This window comes from Corythoichthys intestinalis, chromosome 6 (genome assembly GCF_030265065.1).
Source record: "Corythoichthys intestinalis isolate RoL2023-P3 chromosome 6, ASM3026506v1, whole genome shotgun sequence".
Lineage (NCBI taxonomy): Eukaryota > Metazoa > Chordata > Actinopteri > Syngnathiformes > Syngnathidae > Corythoichthys > Corythoichthys intestinalis.
This window is the reverse complement of record NC_080400.1, coordinates 4,182,250-4,201,106: the sequence shown is the minus strand read 5'-3', so window position 1 is coordinate 4,201,106 and position 18,857 is coordinate 4,182,250. Positions and strand designations below refer to the sequence as shown.

The following is an 18,857-nucleotide window of genomic DNA, read 5'->3' as shown; positions in this document are numbered from 1 at the left end:
CGAGAAATTAGTTTTTTAATCTGCCGTTTAGCCCCGCCTGTCATTATAGCGCGCTAGCGTCCCCAGCTGGAGGATGACGTTGGCAAGGTGACAATTTCATCTGATTTAGAATCCAGCCCATTGAAGGGGAAGATCCAGAACGAGGAAAATAAGACAAAAGCAAAATGTCATGATTGTTTCAATTTCTCTACTCCAATATTTGTACGGGATCTTCTTTTTATCCAAGTGTTTTTCCCCAATCGGTAAATAAATTGTATGTTCATGACAAAGAACAGTGCTATATAAAATATTAAAAATGCATTTATTTAGTAGGAAAGGGCAAAATTACTGCATAATGGTCAAAACTGCCGACTTCTTCCTCTCCCGAACGGTATTTTATGCCACCGGAGTTAGTCCAGCTTTTGTCATTTCCCTGCACCGGCTTCGGAGACGGAGGAAAGCATAAAAAAAACATTAGGAGTGACAGCTAGCCGACATGCTAACCCGAACCGAGCGGCTTTTCCAAGTCTTATTCTCGCCTTTTGAAAACAAAAAAAAAATGACACAAAACTACACCGGTTTATATCACACACGGCGGCGGGGTTGACTGTCTTCACCGATCGGCCAGCCCCCGGCGACGAGCAAGTTACGGCTCGGCGTTCTGTTGCGGCCACGGCGGACTGGCAGCTCTTGTCGTCGGGAATGAATGCCGAAAATAGCCCGTTCTCTTTGGACAAACCGGCTGGCGTCCGAGGGGAGGGATGCTCGTGGCCAAGCCGAGGAAAGCGCATTCACGGCGGGCCCGCGAATAGAACTACGCGGGCTGGATTGGACAGCCAAACCGACAGACGTCGGAGCAAGGGGCTGCTCGTGGCCAAGCCGAGGAAAGCGCATTCTCAGCGGGCACGCAAATAGCACTGAGGGGGTGGAAGTGACCATGGTGTCTGAAAAGCCGCCAGTCGTCTGCTGAGTGGCCTTCTTGGTGGACAGGGAGCATTGTCACCCACAAAATACAACCAATCTCTTTATTAAAATGTGTGCCATGATACTTTAACCGATCGGCCAGCCCCCAGCGGCAAGCAAGTTACGGCTCGTCGTTCTACTGCGGCCACGGTGGACTGGCATTGCTCGTCGCCGGGAATGAACGCCGAAAATAGCCCGTTCTCTGTGGACAAACCGGCCGGCGTCGAAGCAAGGGGATGTGCGTGGCCGCTGGTCATCGGCCGAGTGGCCTTCTCAGTGGACAAGGAGCATTGTCACCCACAAAATGTAAGCCACCTCCTTATTAAAACGTATGCCATGATCCCAGTATTTGACAAAATGTAAAACACGTAGCTTACTCACTTCCTTGTCGGGCCAATGGTCCCACAGTTGTCGGACTTGTTTTGGCGGTGAATGGGAACTTTTTGAAACCCAAAAAGGCTCAAATGCCTCTCCCTGGTGCAGCAACAAAAACCTGGGGCACTTTGGGCTGGCGTGATGCCAAAAATAATCCTCAAAATCTGCTGAACCCACAGTCGTTCTGCATACTGTAGTACTGGCTGTATACTGAAGATGATTAGCTTGCTGACGTCACATTCGCATTCTTCGTCAATCCAGGAAGTCACTCATTTTCATGGCGTGGGATTCAAAAAATTGAAAAAAATATATAGATCGCTTCCACACACATCCAAGCGGTCCATTTCATTCAGGAGCATAAAATACCGCGTGAAATATGAAATAAACATGCTTTTCTGTCATAGGCACTTTAAAGTAAAACATGCACAAAAAAAAAAAAAAATTGGGGGGGGGGGGGGTAAATTTTCATTTATTTTATATAATTTTAAAAATGTTATAACTTCAAATGTAATGTTCATGTATTTTAATTAATTATCTATATTTACTTTGATTTTTAAAATCAATTTTCACTTTAATTTTTGTATCATATTATTTTTTTATCTACTTATGTACTCCTCCAATGCTATACTTGTGATATCATTGTCTGTCACTAATGGCGCTAGAAGTCCAATCTGCTTGAAGTTTCAAACTGATTGGACATCCACTAGCGATCAAATCATTTGAGATCAGAAGTACGACCGACCCTGGCTCTGGGAGAAGATGTCAGTGTAAAGGTTGTCCTGGGTGTGGGAGCGTCGCGGCGGTAGAAAGCAGAGCTGGCGGCGCTCCAGAGGGGGAAGCGTGCTGACCCTCAGCGCCAGCGACGATAGCGAGAACGCCGCCTTCATGTCGGAAAAGTCCAGACTCTGGGCCTCTTTGCCATTCAGCTCCAGGATTTCGTCGCCCGCATTCAGACCTGCAGACCGGGACGGGAACGATTTAAATTATTTTACTTACTTTGTAACCCTATCATGTATATACATATAAATTTCCACACACGCACACACACACACATATATATATATATATATATATATATATATATATATATACAGTGCTGCTCAAAAGTTTGTGAACCCCCTCAACATTTTGGAATTTTCTATTATTTCAACCTGATTTCCTAATCAATCAATTCAGTAGTTTTTTTTTGTTTTTTTAACAGTTGTGTTGTCGAGACTAAATTAAAAAGAGTTTTCATCAACTGATGTAGGTGCAAAATTGAACTGTTTGGTCACAACCAAAACCGCCATGTCTGGCGAAAAGTCAACACTGCATACCACCAAAAGAATCTTCTCCCAACAGTGAAGCATGGAGGTGGGAATGTCAAGATCTGGGCTTGCTTTTCATCCTCAGGACCTGGACAACTCCACATAGTCCAGGGAATCATGAATTCTGAGGAATATTGTCAAATCCTAGAACATAACCTGACGCCATCTGTTTTGAAGTTAAAGCTTGGCAGAAGGTGGATCATGCAACATGATAATGATCCAAAGCATTCCAGCAATACAACCAAGGAATGGCTGAAAAAGAAGAAGATTCGTGTTCTGGACTGGCCCAGTCAAAGTCCTGACCTAAATCCCATTGAAATGCTGTGGCGGGACCTGAAGCGAGCAGTTCATGCCAGACGCCCATCAAACCTCTCTCAACTGACTGCGTTCTGCAAGGAAGAATGGGCAAAAATCCCCCAAAGTAGATGTGAGAGGCTGATTAGTCACTACAGAAACCGTTTGGTTGAGGTAATCTCTGCAAAAGGAGGCGCAATATCCTATTAACTGAAGGGGTTCACATACTTTTGCACACATGATATCCGAGTTTTTCTTAAATCAACCACTTTTGTTAAATAAAGAATGACAATATAACTATTTCTTTTGTTTCAGTCCATTATTTGGAATGTCAGTATTGTGGATTTGGGTATAACTTAACATTTAATAAGGTTATTTTAGTTTTTTTTACAAAAAATCTGACCATCGCTGTGACTATCGTATTTTTAGATGATAGTATCACATTTTAATAATTTATAGTATCATGTTTTTACATGATAGTTAATACTTTTTCACACAATAGTATTCAATGATGATACGATCATGTAAAAATGTGATACTTTAATTTAATTTTATTTTTTTGGGGCTGACAGCAATACACTTCCATAATTTGGCATATTTTTTTATTATCCAGTTTTCATTCACTTAATTAAAAAAAGACCTTCAATATTTTATTTTTTTCACCTTTTTAAAAAAAAAAATGAGGAAAAAAAAAGCAGTAAAAAAATGTCGTCAATGTAAGATCAAGAACTCTAAATTTTATTTTGCAAATAATCAAAGTTGTTGCAATTTTGCAGGCCACCCAAAATGACGCGGTGGGCTGGGTGTGGCTCCCGTGCAGCCACTTTGACACCACTTTTACATATATATATATATGTATATAATATATGGCGGAAAACACTCAGGTGACTTGAAGTTCCGCTCTGAGACCCCCAATTTGGTCAACTTTCAAAATTGTCCGATTTATGCATGTGTGATACATCATTGGAAACCTTAGAAAAAAAATTTAAACAGCAAAATCCCATCTGGAGGTGAGAGCACGCGAGAGCAGAATTACAGACGCCACGACTTTAACGAGGTATTATCGCGTACTTACCTTGTTTCGATCCAAAAACTCTATGTCGGATTTTATGGGTGAAACATGGTAATAAAACAAGGGTCGCGATGCAGAAATCGCAGACATCCAGGAGTGGTCGAGATTTTCTTTTTCACATATTTACCCTTTTAAATGTTTTTTTTTTTTTTTTTTAAATTGTTCTTTGTTTAGATCGATTAATTATCATCTAACATGCGACAGTAACAAAAATAATACAACTGAGCGATACTTATGAGGTAGCTATCCGTGACTTTTTTACAGACGCCATTTTTTTCATTGTGACGTCATTTGTTTAAAAGTTTAAAATATGCGAGTGAATAATTTTTTGGAAGTTTTTTCTTTTAAACAAAATATTGACATCAATTAATGATTCTAACCTAAAAATGACAGACACTTTGAATAATAAATATAATTAATTACCTTCGTTATATGGCTTGGTTGATACAAAAGCGGTTGCGTGGCGTCTGTAAACGGGGTTTTCCAGGGTAAAACAGACCAATTAAAAATAGTTTGGGAGCTTCATGCGCCATGAATCTGCTATGGCTGCATATAGACATATTGTTCTATCAAACACAACAGTTGTTTTGGCTTAAAATACAGCAGTTTCTTTTAAAGAAGAGTACATAAGCAGAAACTGCTTTTTCAGCCTTGTCTGGGGTTTCCGCCATATACATTTTTATTTTAGCGAAAAACATGAATTAAAAGCACGTGATTTACATTGGCCTGTGCCATATACAAATAAAAGCATGAAATGACGGCCTTGGAGCAGGCTTTCCCATCCAAAGTGCTCTCTCTCCTCCTCCATCATCCCACTTGTCAACACGCACGCTAACAACGCTGGGCTAAGTGCTTTGAATGCGACAGACCTTTAGCGAAGGCGAGGCCGCCCGCCCGCACGTCCGTGATGTAAAGCTGCTGCACTCGGTCCTCCTCCACCACCGAGATGGAGAAACCTGAAGGAGGATGAACAGCGCTTATGTAAAAGATACCAAAGGAGGGATGTTAAAGGTGCAGTAAAATGGTGACCAGGTCTGAAAAGGAAAATGACTGTTCTAATTTCCTTTTCCCAATTTGGTAGACTAATCTGGCTGTTTTTTGTTTTTTTTTAACCATTTGATAGTTATTCCACTCAAAACATCATGGAACGTTTTTTTTTCATACTGTGACATCACAACCAGAATGGATCACGTCTAGCTGTCTAGTGCTGCGCAAGCGAGCACATGTTGACAGAACACTAAACGGCATCAAAAGAATGGACTAAACTAACTTTTTTTTTTTTTTTTTTTTTTTTTTTTTAGGGACACTCTCAGGAAAACCTGAAATACAATGGGGCAAATAAGTATTTAGTCAACCACTAATTGTGCAAGTTCTCCCACTCGAAAATATTAGAGAGGCCTGTAATTGTCAACATGGGTAAACCTCAACCATGAGAGACAGAATATGGAAAAAACCCCAGAACATCAAATTGCTTGATTTTTAAAGAATTTATTTGCAAATCATGGTGGAAAATAAGTATTTGGTCAATACCAAAAGTTCATCTCAATACTTTGTTATGTACTTTTTGTTGGCAATAAGGGAGGCCAAACGTTTTCTGTAACTCTTCACAAGCTTTTCACACACTGTTGCTGGTATTTTGGCCCATTCCTCCATGCAGATCTCCTCTAGAGCAGTGATGTTTTGGGGCTGTCATTGGGCAACACGGACTTTCAACTCCCTCCACAGATTTTCTATGGGGTTGAGATGTGGAGACTGGCTCGGCCACGCCAGGACCTTGAAATGCTTCTTACGAAGCCACTCCTTTATTGCCCTGGCTGTGTGTTTGGGATTGTTGTCATGCTGAAAGACCCAGCCACGTCTCATCTTCAATGCCCTTGCTAATGGAAGGAGATTTTCACTCAAAATCTCTCGATACATGACCCCATCCATTCTTTCCTTTACACAGATAAGTCGTCCTGGTCCCTTTGCAGAAAAACAGTCCCAAAGCATGATGTTTCCACCCCCATGCTTCACAGTGGGTATGGTGTTCTTCGGATGCAGTTCAGTATTCTTTCTCCTCCCAACACGAGAACTAGTGTTCCTACCAAAAAGCTCTATTTTGGTTTCATCTGACCATAACACATTTTCCCAGTCCTCTTCTGGATCATCCGAATGCTCTCTAGCGAACCGCAGACGGGCCTGGACATGTACTTTCTTCAGCAGGGGGACACGTCTGGCAGTGCAGGATTTGAGTCCCTGGCGGCGCATTGTGTTACTGATAGTGGCCTTTGTGACTGTGGTCCCAGCTCTCTGTAGGTCATTCACTAGGCCCCCCCGTGTGGTTCTGGGATTTTTGCTCACTTTGACGCCACGAGGCGAGCTGGGACATGGAGCCCCAGATCGAGGGAGATTATCAGTGGTCTTGTATGTCTTCCATTTTCTAATAATTGCTCCCACAATTGATTTCTTTACACCACGCGTTTTACCTTTTGTAGATTCAGTCTTCCCAGCCTGGTGCAGGTCTACAATTTTGTTTCTGGTGTCCTTCAACAGCTCTTAGGTCTTGGCCATAGTGGAGTTTGGAGTGTGACTGACTGAGAGTTGTGGACAGGTGTTTTTTATACCGATAATGAGTTAAAACAGGTGCCATTAATACAGGTCACGAGTGGAGCCTCGTTAGACCTCGTTAGAAGAAGTTAGACCTCTTTGACAGCCAGAAATCTTGCTTGTTTGTAGGTGACCAAATACTTATTTACCACTCTAATTTGGAAATAAATTCTTTAAAAATCAAAAAATGTGATTTCCTGTTTTTTTTCCCCACATTCTGTCTCTCATGGTTGAGGTTTACCCATGTTGACAGTTACAGGCCTCTCTGATCTTTTTAAGTAGGAGAACTTGCACAACTAAATACTTATTTGCCGGATTATATACTATATGGCAATAGGCCTATGGTTTTTTTTTGTTTTGTTTTGTTTTTGTTTGTTTGTTTTTTGAATAAAACTGATTTTTTTCTATCCAGGCGGAGGAGGCACACTTTAAATATATTAAAGTGATATAGGCATCTTTGAGTGAACTTCAAGTAAAATTCAAGTAACCGGGCCGAGTGTCCTGCTTTTTTTGGAAATCAAAATATGGTCACCCTACCCAACGGCAACAAGAGAATAACCTAACCTACACTAGCGTATGTCTTTGAACAATTTCGGGATATAGTCATGAAAACCTGAAATAGTTCATTTTTAGTTGTTAGCTTTGGTTTTAGCTAGCTAGTACATGTCAGAACGCTCAATGGCAACAAGAGAATAGCCTAACCTACACTAGTGTATTTCTTAGAAGATATTAGCAATATAGTTATGAAAACCTGAAATAGTCCATTTTCAGGTGTTAGTTTTAGTTTTATCTAGCTAGCGCATGTTGACAAAATGCTCAACAGTAACAAGAGAGTAGCCTGACTTCACCTAAACTTAGGGTGACCAAACGTCCTCTTTTGCCTGGACAAGTGCTACTTTCACGTAGTATCCTCGTCGTCCGGGCGGGTTTTATAAATTTGTAAAAATGTCCGGTTTTTATGATTTTTTACGGGACCAAATTGAAGAGAATCCCTCCGGCCGCTGGGTGGCAGCGCCAGCCTGCGATGACATGGCTCCTAGCAGTAGGGAGGGAAGGAGTAGTTCTTCTTGTTTTTGTTGGCAGTTTACCCCTATCATGAGGCATTACCGCCATCTACTGGGTTGACGACTTGGCCACAGCGACTGCCCAGTTGTTAAGTTTTTTACGATAAATACGTATATAATGGCAACTGTTGACTTCTGTTGGAGGTTTGACTGTAAACTCCCATTTGGTGTCGCATCGTTGCGCTGCCGATGATTGTAAACTTTAATAGCAAAGTTTGATTTTTGCCTCAGCTAGCTATAAGTAAGCTAAACCACGCTAGGCATTATGGGAAACGTAGTTTTGAACTGCTACGTTTGGAAAGTTTGTCAGTTTATTTCGGTTAATGTTTGTGTGCAATCTAGAACATTGAATGAGAATATCAATTGAATGGGAATAACAATACGTCAAGGACAATTGTCGTGACAGTAATTTATAAAAATGTTTAGTTGGCACATAGCCTACTGTGTGTATGTGTATTGACTGGACTACATTTCCATGGGTCTGCATTCTATATATATTAGTTTTTTTTTGTTTGTTTGTTTTTTCAAACTGCATTTTTCCACCCAGAGTGATGGGGGACACTTTAAATATATTAAAGTGATATAGGCATCTTTGAGTGAACTTCGAGTAAAATTCAAGTATCTTGAGGCCGGGCTGAGTGTCCTCTTTTTTGGAAATCAAAATATGGTCACCCTACCTAAACTAGCCTCTTAATATTTTCGGGATATAGTTATGAAAATCTGAAATAGTTCATTTTTGGTTTTAATTTTAGCTAGCTAGCACATGTTGACAAACTGCTCAACACCAACAATAACCTAACCTACACTAGAGTATTTCTTTGACGATATGAGCAATGTAGTCATGAAAGCCTGAAATAATTCATTTTTAGGTTTTAGTTTTAGCTAGCTAGAACATGTGGAGTTCACTAGTAGACGTCCAATCCATTTAAAGTGCGAGGGTGGTAGATAATGAACATTCATTGTCCATTAGCATTTAGGGATTGAGCAACAAGCCCTAAAACATACATGCAATATGTACAACACCCGCTATCCAATCGACGATTTCTTACCGTAGCCGATCATGCACGACTCGTCGCGGTCAAACTGGACAACTTTTGTGATTTTGGGGCAGAGTTCCACTTCTTTGTAAAGCTGGTTGAAACAAGACAACAGTCAATATGGGGAAAAATTAGAGATGTGGCTGAAAATTCGGTGCCAAAAACCATCAGCAGCATTGGTTTTCGTTTTTTGAAGACGGAAAGTTTACCACCGAACAGTGTAAAGCAGGGGTTCCCAACCTATTCCACTAAGGCACACTGTGGGTGCAGGATTTCATTCTTACCAAACAAGATGACAACACTTTTTCCCCAATCTGGTGTTTTACAAGTGCAATCAGTTGATTGCAGTCAGGTGTGGCTTGTTTTAGCAGAAGCCTCATTGGTTCAACTGTCTCTGCTGGATCGGCTGGAACAAAAACCAGGACCCACAGTGTGCCTTGAGGACTGGGTTGAAAACCCCTGGTGTAAAGAATCTAGTCATTTTCTAATTACGTCATCAAAACACGGCAAGAAGCAACACGCTGGCTGACGTTATCTTGCTAACACTACAGGTGGTCTCCAGGTTACGAACAAGTTCCGTTCGTAAGCTGGCGCCGTAACCCGAATTTCCGCGCAAGTTGGAATTAACCCTTTAATTACCTATTAATCTCAAAATAACTATCCAAAAAGTCCAAAGGCCATGTATTTTGTTTAATGATGGAGGATACACTGCGCTTTGGTGGCTGCGTTGGGTCTGGCTGGATTGTAGCTTTGTATGACTGAGGAGCAGACTCTCGTCTGACATAAATAAAAGACAGCTGCGCTCTGGTTTGGCCCACATAAAGCTGTAAGTTTTTTCAGCTAATATATGTTTGTGTATGCATTAGTAATCAGATTTACAGCTACAGTTTGTGGAGTTGTGTGTGAGTGATTTGCTATGAGAATTGTAAATACGTTTGCATTCGTAGCATTTAATCTAGCTGACTTTTGTTAGGCAAATTAGGCAAATTTAAAAAGCGTCGTAAAGTCGAAATCACATAAATTACAGTAAGAACGTCGTAACCCAGAGACGACCTGTACTGGCACACAGCCAACATGTCCGCGGTTTGAAACCGCAGACATGATGGCTGTGAGCCAGTGGTGTTAGCGAGATAGCATTAAACTAGGGCATTGCTTATCGCCGTGTTTTGGTGACATCTCACATAAGGACGAAGGTTCTTCACACTGTTCGGTGGTAAACTTTCGGTCTTCAAAACCGAAAATGCATTTTTAGCTATTTTCCGTCGAATTTTCAGTCACATCTCGAGAAATACCGTAAATTTCGCACTGTAAGGCGCACCTGACTATAAGCCACCACCCACCAAATGTGACACGAAAACGGCATTTGTTCATAGATAAGCCGCACTGGACTATAAGCCGCAACTGTCCTCACCGTGCAATGGGATTTTTACACCAAAAGATATTAACCGGTAACAGTTTATTTGACAGTGGCATCATACAGCTGTCATAAGACCAAATGAACCCTCATGAAGTTTTGAAGCAATTGGCTGCAAAGCTTCATTGATTCAAGAAGTTTCATTTGGCCATCACTGCTCCCTTGGGGGAGAAAGTCAACCTCTGCTAACACCCGCTGTCAACACTGTTGTTGTCCAACATGCCTCCTAGCATGCATTGCAGCGCTCCAGTTGTAAATAACAATCAAAATTAATGATATGTGCTAATTATTTATTCAGTTACTGTTCCAGTTGTTTCATTAATTTCTAGTTATTTTATTTGGTAACACTAACACTGACAGTGATGCCATATGACTGTCATTAGACAATCATAAATATGACATGAAACTGTCACGAGCATTAATTAATGTTTAAAGCAGATGTCATTTAGTGTTATCCGTCAAATTATTTCACTTTTGAATGGATTTAAAAGATCCGAGCTGGACATAAATGGAGTTAGTAACATAATTTGCCAGATGACACTTAATGACATCTGTCCTAAGCATTAAATAATGCCTATGATAGTGTCATGTCATAATTACTACGATCTTATAATGCAGCTGTCAAATAAAGTGTTACCAAACACTAAAACTAGCAATTAATGAAACAACTGGAACAGTAAATGAATAAATAATTAGCACAGAACATGAATTTTGATTGTTATTTATATCTGGAGCGCTGCAATGCATGCTAGGAGGCATGTGCTACCTATTGCCCAAATTAAGCAACAAATTAGCCGCACTGGACTATAAGCCGCAGGATTCAAAATGAAGGAAAAAAGTAGCGGCTTATAGTCCGAAAATTACGGTATATATTCTTAATGATTTGGTGGAAAATGATACAACAATTACGCCAGCTTTTCCCAAATTCACTTCATTTTCAAATTGAACTGCCAAAAATGTTAATTGTATCAAGTAGCGCTGCAACCTAAAACTATTCAGTGTAAATGAAAGCAGCACAGTAGCATCAATTTGTTTTGCTCAAATGTAAAGTTATCTCATTTTCTACTAATAATTGTGTAATTGTAATAATTGGGAACCTTGGGGTACCTAACGATACGATACAAGGCTCACAATAACAATGATCTCATGATATGGCTATACAACAATTATCGATACACGGGTCAGGAAATCATTCTACGATATTCTACAAAACAACAAATAAACAGAAGAACAAGCTCTCTTCATCCTTCTGCTGTGAATTGGAATGAATTTATCACTAGTCTCCTTTTGAACGGATTGGACATCTATGCCCGTCAGTGGCAGACAATGTGGGGCAATGAGTTCATTTTGGGGCATTTCACATCATTTCCTAATAATAAATTAACTCATATTGCTATTAGAACAAATTGTGTTGTCTTTGTTCTGCTTGTTTAAAAAAAAAAAAAAAAATTATTATTAAATGGATGAATGAGCAAACGTCAACGTTCTGGGAAGTACAGTAAGCGAAAACATGAAGACGTACCAGGTCGCACACGTCCTCCTCGGGTTTGGGGATGTAGAACTGCACTACATTGTCAATCAGGAACTTGAGTCGAAGGTAGTGCTTGGTGGGGTCCAGTTGATGAGCCTTCACCAGCCATGTCACAAATATTAAAAAAAAAAAAAAAATTCAATCAAAATATGTTCGATGGGACAATAAATAATGGCAGTCATCCGTTCATCCAGTTTAAAGTGGCACTGAATGAAACTGTGTCTGCCGACCAAACCGCTTCAAATAGATTGGAATTCTAGTACAGTCAATGGAAGAGACCTATATAAAGTATTGGATAAACACAGTATATAAGAACAAAAACAACTAGCCCTGCAAGCCGGACTGAACGGGCTGTCGCACAATGAGTTTTCGAGCATGTTCAGGCCTTCAAATTCGCCATTTTCATTTGCCATGAAGAAGCCCTAACCCTAACCCCTCAACCCTAACCCCAAAAAACCTTGGTGCCCAGGTCAGGCGCGTGAAAGGAAAACTCACCATTTTGATAACACATATGTCTCATGAAGAGTCTCACCAATTTTAAGGAGGATCACGTTTTGCACAATCTATCGACTCCCCACAATTCATCGTGTTACATTTTTTTATATTGATATTTTAAAATTTTAATGTTTTTGAAAAATTAATTTGGAAAAGTCCCTTTTGCACCATATTGGCACGTTATTTCTAGTTGGACTTTCCAATTCAGATTATGTCATTTTAATGCCGTATCAGTACCGAAACTCTGTGCTGCATTATCGTGAACTGAAAGAATGAGGGTCTGGCTTTGTGATTATTTTTTTAAAATCCAGAATTCAATCAAACCTTGCATATGGTTTCAAGCACGCAGAGCGCCGACTCTCCGGGTCGGACGACGGTCAGCACCGGCTGGTCGTCGGGCAAACAAACCCAGGATGGGGTGACGTGCTCTGGCGGCCACGCCTCACCCTCCGCCCCGGCCGGCGGGGCGGCCTTCCTGCTCTCATCTTCATTCGACTGCGATCGAAGATGCCATGAGTGGCGGCGCGTTCGGTCAGGTGACCACAAACCGTACGTTTCCTTACTTGTCCCTCCTTCGCCGACTCGGTGGGAATTCCATCGTCGCTCTTTTTAATAAGCTCTTCTCCGTCCGCAAAAACCTGCAAAATGCGTGAGACCAACATTAGCTCGTTCATTCTCATTGGACGTCCGATCAATTCGAACTGGGATTGTATGATCGCTGCCGACCTTCCAACTCCAAATAGATGGCGCTGCGCAACATGGTAAAATGTTCATTTTACAGTGGGGCAAATAAGTATTTAGTCAACCACCAATTGTGCAAGTTCTCCTACTTGAAAACATTAGAGAGGCCTGTAATTGTCAACATGGGTAAACTTTAACCATGAGAGAAAGAATGTGAAAAAAAAAACAGAAAATCACATTGTTTGATTTTTAAAGAATTTATTTCCAAATTAGAGTGGAAAATAAGTATTTGATCACCTACAAACATGCAAGATTTCTGGCTGTCAGAGAGGTCTAACTTCTTCTAGAGGTCTAACGAGGCTCCACTTGTTACCTGTATTAATGGCACCTGTTTTGACTCATTATCGGTATAAAAGACACCTGTCCACAACTTCAGTCAGTCACACTCCAAAATCCACTATGGCCAAGACTAAAGAGCTGTTGAAGGACACCAGAGACAAAATTGTAGACCTGCACAAGGCTGGGAAGACTAAATCTGCAATAGGTAAAACGCTTGGTGTAAAGAAATCAACTGTGGGAGCAATTATTAGAAAATGGAAGACTTATAAAAGACCGCTGATAATCTCCCTCGATCTGGGGCTCCGTGCAAGATCTCACCCCGTGGGGTCAAAATGATAACAAGAACGGTGAGCAAAATTCCCAGAACCACACAGGGGGACCTAGTGAATGACCTACAGAGAGCTGGGACCACAGTAACAAAGGCTACTATCAGTAAAACAATGCGCCGCCAGGGACTCAAATCCTGCACTGCCAGACGTGTCCCCCTGCTGAAGAAAGTACACGTCCAGGCCCGTCTGCGGTTCGCTAGAGAGCATTTGGATGATCCAGAAGAGGACTGGGAGAATGTGTTATGGTCAGATAAAATCAAAACAGAACTTTTTGGTAGAAACACAGGTTTCTCGGTTTGGAGGAGAAAGAATACTGAATTGCATCTGAAGAACGCCATACCCACTGTGAAGCATGGGGGTGGAAACATCATGCTTTGGGGCTGTTTTTCTGCAAAGGGACCAGGACGACTGATCTGTGTAAAGGAAAGAATGACTGGGGCCATGTATCGAGAGATTTTGGGTGAAAATCTCCTTCCATCGGCAAGGGCATTGAAGATAAGACGTGGCTGGGTCTTTCAGCATGACAATGATCCCAAACACGCATTCAGGGCAACGAAGGAGTAGCTTCGTAAGAAGCATTTCAAGGTCCTGGAGTGGCCAAGCCAGTCTCCAGATCTCGACCCCACAGAAAACCTGTGGAGGGAGTTGAAAGTCCGTGTTGCCCAACGACAGTCCCGAAACATCACTGCTCTAGAGGAGATCTGCATGGAGGAATGGGCCAAAATACCAGCAACAGTGTGAGAAAAGCTTGTGAAGAGTTACAGAAAACGTTTGGCCTCTGTTATTGCCAACAAAGGGTACATAACAAAGTATAACTTTTGGTATTGATCAAATACTTATTTTCCACAATGATTGGCAAATAAATTCTTTAAAAATCAAACAATGTCTGGTTTTTTTTCCACATTCTGTCTCTCATGGTTGAGGTTTACCCATGTTGACAATTACAGGCCTCTCTAATATTTTCAAGTCTTGCTCAATTAGTGGTTGACTAAATACTTATTTGCCCCACTGTATATCAATTAGTGTCGCTCCGTTAACGAAATCGATACGATACTACAATGACATCAAACTTTTTTTCCCCCAACACCAGGGGGTGCGGCAGCACCCTCAGCATCCCAATTCTCGCGCCACTGCTAGTAGCGCAGCATCAACATTTTATGTCATGCTTTCCAAAACCAATGATGTTATTTTAGTGCCATATGAATATTTGCATCGGTATGGGCGCAATTCTAGTTTCGGCTATATGTATGGTACAGAACTAGGCTGAAAAAGTGGCAACCTGGTTGATGCTGGGGTGGGCTCTGCTCTTCTTTTTAGACGTGGTATCCAGACCCCACAGCGAAGAGAAGCGGCTTTTGCGCTTGCTGTACGAGCGCGACGTAGCGTGCGCTCGCCGCCTCACGCCGCTGTCCGTGCGGGCCGCCACCTAAGAGGAATTTCAAATATTTATTGATATTATTGTGCCTTTTTTTCCTCTGAATCTTCTGCCTTTTTTTCCGCTACGTGAGTGTTTTCATTGAGTCCAATGGAAAAAAAAAAAATCCCACTTTTTTGGAAATGCACATTAACCCTTTAAGGTCTGGGCCTATTTTGTCTGATTTTGCATGCCTTTGAAGTTGCCTTTATATTTCAAAGAAAGAATTGTTTACGATGACCTGGTTTGGTCCCTTTTTTTGTGACACCTTGAACTTCATGTCCAAACTGTTGTTTCCTTCACTAACCAATTATAAATCATCATTTTGGGCCCAAAAAGACCAAAAATTCCAAAATCGTTTTGTCAAAATTTTTAATATTGATGTCCAATTGACAACCAAACATGCGTAACGAACCGTTTTGAAACTTTGTAATATTTATTCAACATGTTAGGATGAACATTCAACCAAAAAAAATTAGAATAAATAGTCTTATATTTGACAATTCAACATAAACAACAGGTATAGCCATAGGCGTTTTTTGCCTTTATACATGCTCTAGTCAAAACAGGTTATATACAGCAGACCAAACAGTGAAGAACAGTGAAAAAATATATACCATCTAACACAAAAAGTGTTTAGAGGCCATCTCTTTATGAGTTTAGGTATTGCGGCCCATCACCTGATGAAAACTATGTACACACAATCAAGCTTCTTGAACACACATTTATATACACAAATTGAGAATGCTGATTGTGGGGGAAAAAATATATATATAACATTGGAAAAAAAAGTATTTTCAAAAATATTTACAATAAACAAGTTAAATTTTTGTCAGGCTTGCCACTCTGAAAAGCAGTTTCGTCCTGGAATTAGACACAGGGCTACATCACACAGCTCACACTTCCATGGGGTGTTGGTCCTCTTTCCACCCTTCCGTTTTCATTTCACTTTACTTTCATTGTCACTATAAATGTACATGAAAAAAGTCAGTATTTATGAAAATAATAAAGTATAAAATAAAAATATATACAGCAATAAATAATAATGGAAATCTATATGTATGACAATAGAAAGAATACCATAGCTGAATATGTGCTACATCCCTAATCTTCATATAGAAAGTAGAACACCACAGATTATAAATTCCTGCCTGGGATACCCACAGTGCACGTACGACTTTGATCTGATATGCATATTTTATTAATATATTCACAAACACATACTTATATTGCATCAAAATTAACTTTGTCTTGCAATATAAAAAGAAACTTTCAAAAGAAACTTTTTCATCATAAAAAAAAAAAAAGAGTGAGTTGGCTTACCTCTGCTCGTCGATGGCGTCACCCACGTGTTCAAATTCACTCGAGGACTCTTCCGAAGAAGACGATGATGACGAATTTGGACCATCCTCTTCCTCAAGTTGATCAAAAAGCACAATTTTTTTGCGCTAAATTTAGTTTTCCGTTCATTGTCAAGTCACACAAAGTCGCTGCTCGAACCAAACGGCCGTCGCTCGCCACCTCGCTGCTTCAGAACACTCCTCCCCTCTCGTTCGGTAGAACCTCGCGCGGCAGTTATATTTATTAAAAAATAAAAATAAAAAAAAAACGCATTTTGTGCTTCCACTGTGACTTCGAAAGGGTTCGTTTGATTTGTGTTTTTTTCATGGAGCTTCCGTTTTGAAAAAGGACAAGAAATGATGGAAATATAGACATAAACAAATGATCCATGCAGCGTTTTAATGTTTTTTTGAGAGGACAATAAAACTATAAAACTTAAATGACAATATCTCACGTTCTAGTTGGTCGATTGACTTCAAATAATAACGAGAGTAAACCGCAACTTCCGCATTTTAAAACGAGACCAACCAAAGGCATAAGGGTGACGTAATTAAAACGTGAGGGCGCTTCAAAGACGACGTGCGCTGAGGACGCGCCGGCGCGTCCTTCGACTCTCAAGGGTTAATGATATTTTTTCCTCCCTTTTTAATTAAAAAAAATTAACTATTTTTTAAAAAATCAAATTTAAAAGAAAATATATTGTATTTTGCCGCCTGCCTTTTTTTAACCTAAAAAAAAAATAATGTAATAAAAAAATAAAAAAATAAAAATGAAAAGAATTACAAAAATGAACTATAAAAAGAATATATCTACCGTTTTTCCTTATTTAAACAAAAACAATTTTAAAAAGAGCCTTTTTTCATAAAACTGACAAAAAAAAATTACAAAAAATTTAAAAATTAAACTAACGTAAAAGTTTTTTTAAAAAAATACAATTTTACTTATTTTTTAAAATAATTTAAAGATAAATGTGATTTTTTTTTTGTTTTTTTTACAAAAAAAATTCGATTAAAAACAAAAATAAAAAAGGGCCTTTTTCATAAAACCTGACTTTAAAAAAAAAAGAAAAACATTTTTTACTTAACTTACTAAAACTTGAAAATTAAACTAAAATAAAAAAGCTTTTTTAAAAAACAAAATTTCTCCTTTTTAAAAAAAAATAATTTTAAAATGTAAATCTTTTTGCAAAAATAATTAAAAAACAAAAATAAAAAAGGTATTTTTGTTTTTCATAAAACTTCACTTTAAAAAAAATAGTAAACGTTTTTGACGAAATAATTTTTAAAAAATCAAATATAAAAAGAGCTTTTTTTTTTTTTTTTAAATTACATTTTTTAAAAATAATTTTAAAAGTAAATATTTTTTTGCAAAAATAATTCAATCAAAAACAAAAAAAAGGGCCTTTTTAATAAAACTTTAGATTTTAAAAAACTAAGATAAATATAGAGCCTTTTTTTTAATTAAAAAAAGGCCTTTTTTTAAATGAACATGGTGTTTTCCCCTCCTTGACAACAATGATGTAATTGTATTTGTATTTTATCATATACACACCCACACACACATACATATATATATATATATATATATATATATATATATATATATATACAGTGTAACTGTCGTGACTTTTAAAAAAAAACAAAAATTAAAAAAAAATTTTTTTTATTTTAAAAACAGTTTTGAAAAACAAAATTTTACTTATTTTTTAAAATTAATTTAAAAAGGAACGTACCTTTTTTATATAATAAAAATTAGCCACAAAAATAAAAAACTGTTTTTTTTAAAACAAAACTTTTAAGAAAATGTTTTTCTACAAAAAAAAATACACATATATATATATATATATATATATATATATATATATATATATATATTTTTTTTTTTTTTTTTTTTTTTTTTTTTAAACAAAATTTTTAAAAAAAATTTACGATTTTTTTCAAATACATGCTTTTCTCATTTTAGCTGTATTTTCCAAGATATTTTTCTGTATTTACTATTAGAATTAGTATATGAAATTTTGGTTACATTTTTTTCCCATTTTTATGCACTCATGGATACGTCCAGTGCTTTATTTATGTTTGTAAAACGTAAACCCAGGCATGCAAGTTTGTCTTTGATGAAAAAAAAAAACGAAGCATCCAGTCACTGTTATTTTAGTGTATCTGTTGTGCACGCCCACGACTGCAGTGGGCGGGGTCACGTGACCCTACCGCGGCTACAGGAAAGCATCTATTTGAAAGCTCGCCTCCAGTCCAAAGTGCTGGCGTTGCCAAGCAGGTTATTTGTATTTTCTCTTTGTGACTCTCCCACACATGGCGTCTTCATGTCCGGGAATAGCTGCGTTTGAAGCTTCCCCACGCTAACGCTTCCAAACTTTGCGTTTTTTTAAACTCACTCATTTTACTTTTAAGTTCATTTTTTAAGGAAATTTGAATTTGAAACTGCAATTTTAAAAAATACTTCCATGGCAATAGGGGTTGAATCATGAATAAAGATTTGACTAATTTGGCTTAATCTTTGAGTTAGTGGGGGTTTAATTAGTCGGTGGAATATGTGTAGTTAGCATTATCGTATTCCACACTATTCTATTCTATTCTATTGGACGTCTATGGCCGTCATTGGCAGCCAGTGCCATG

At 38.8% G+C, this 18,857-nt stretch overlaps 1 protein-coding gene across 9 annotated transcripts in view; it reads right to left on the bottom strand.

Annotated features, from left to right (window-relative positions):
* tiam1b (TIAM Rac1 associated GEF 1b) overlaps positions 1-18,857 on the bottom strand; it is a 176,207-nt gene that overhangs the window by 65,538 nt on the left and 91,812 nt on the right. For all 9 annotated transcript variants that reach the window (XM_057838495.1, XM_057838501.1, XM_057838496.1 and 6 more), the window contains 7 exons: positions 14,746-14,892; positions 12,681-12,755; positions 12,442-12,612; positions 11,614-11,718; positions 8,690-8,771; positions 4,860-4,946; positions 2,060-2,272 (listed from right to left, as the gene is read on the bottom strand). In XM_057838495.1, coding sequence (XP_057694478.1) covers positions 2,060-2,272; positions 4,860-4,946; positions 8,690-8,771; positions 11,614-11,718; positions 12,442-12,612; positions 12,681-12,755; positions 14,746-14,892 — 880 coding nt within the window. The remainder of the gene's footprint in view (positions 1-2,059; positions 2,273-4,859; positions 4,947-8,689; positions 8,772-11,613; positions 11,719-12,441; positions 12,613-12,680; positions 12,756-14,745; positions 14,893-18,857) is intronic.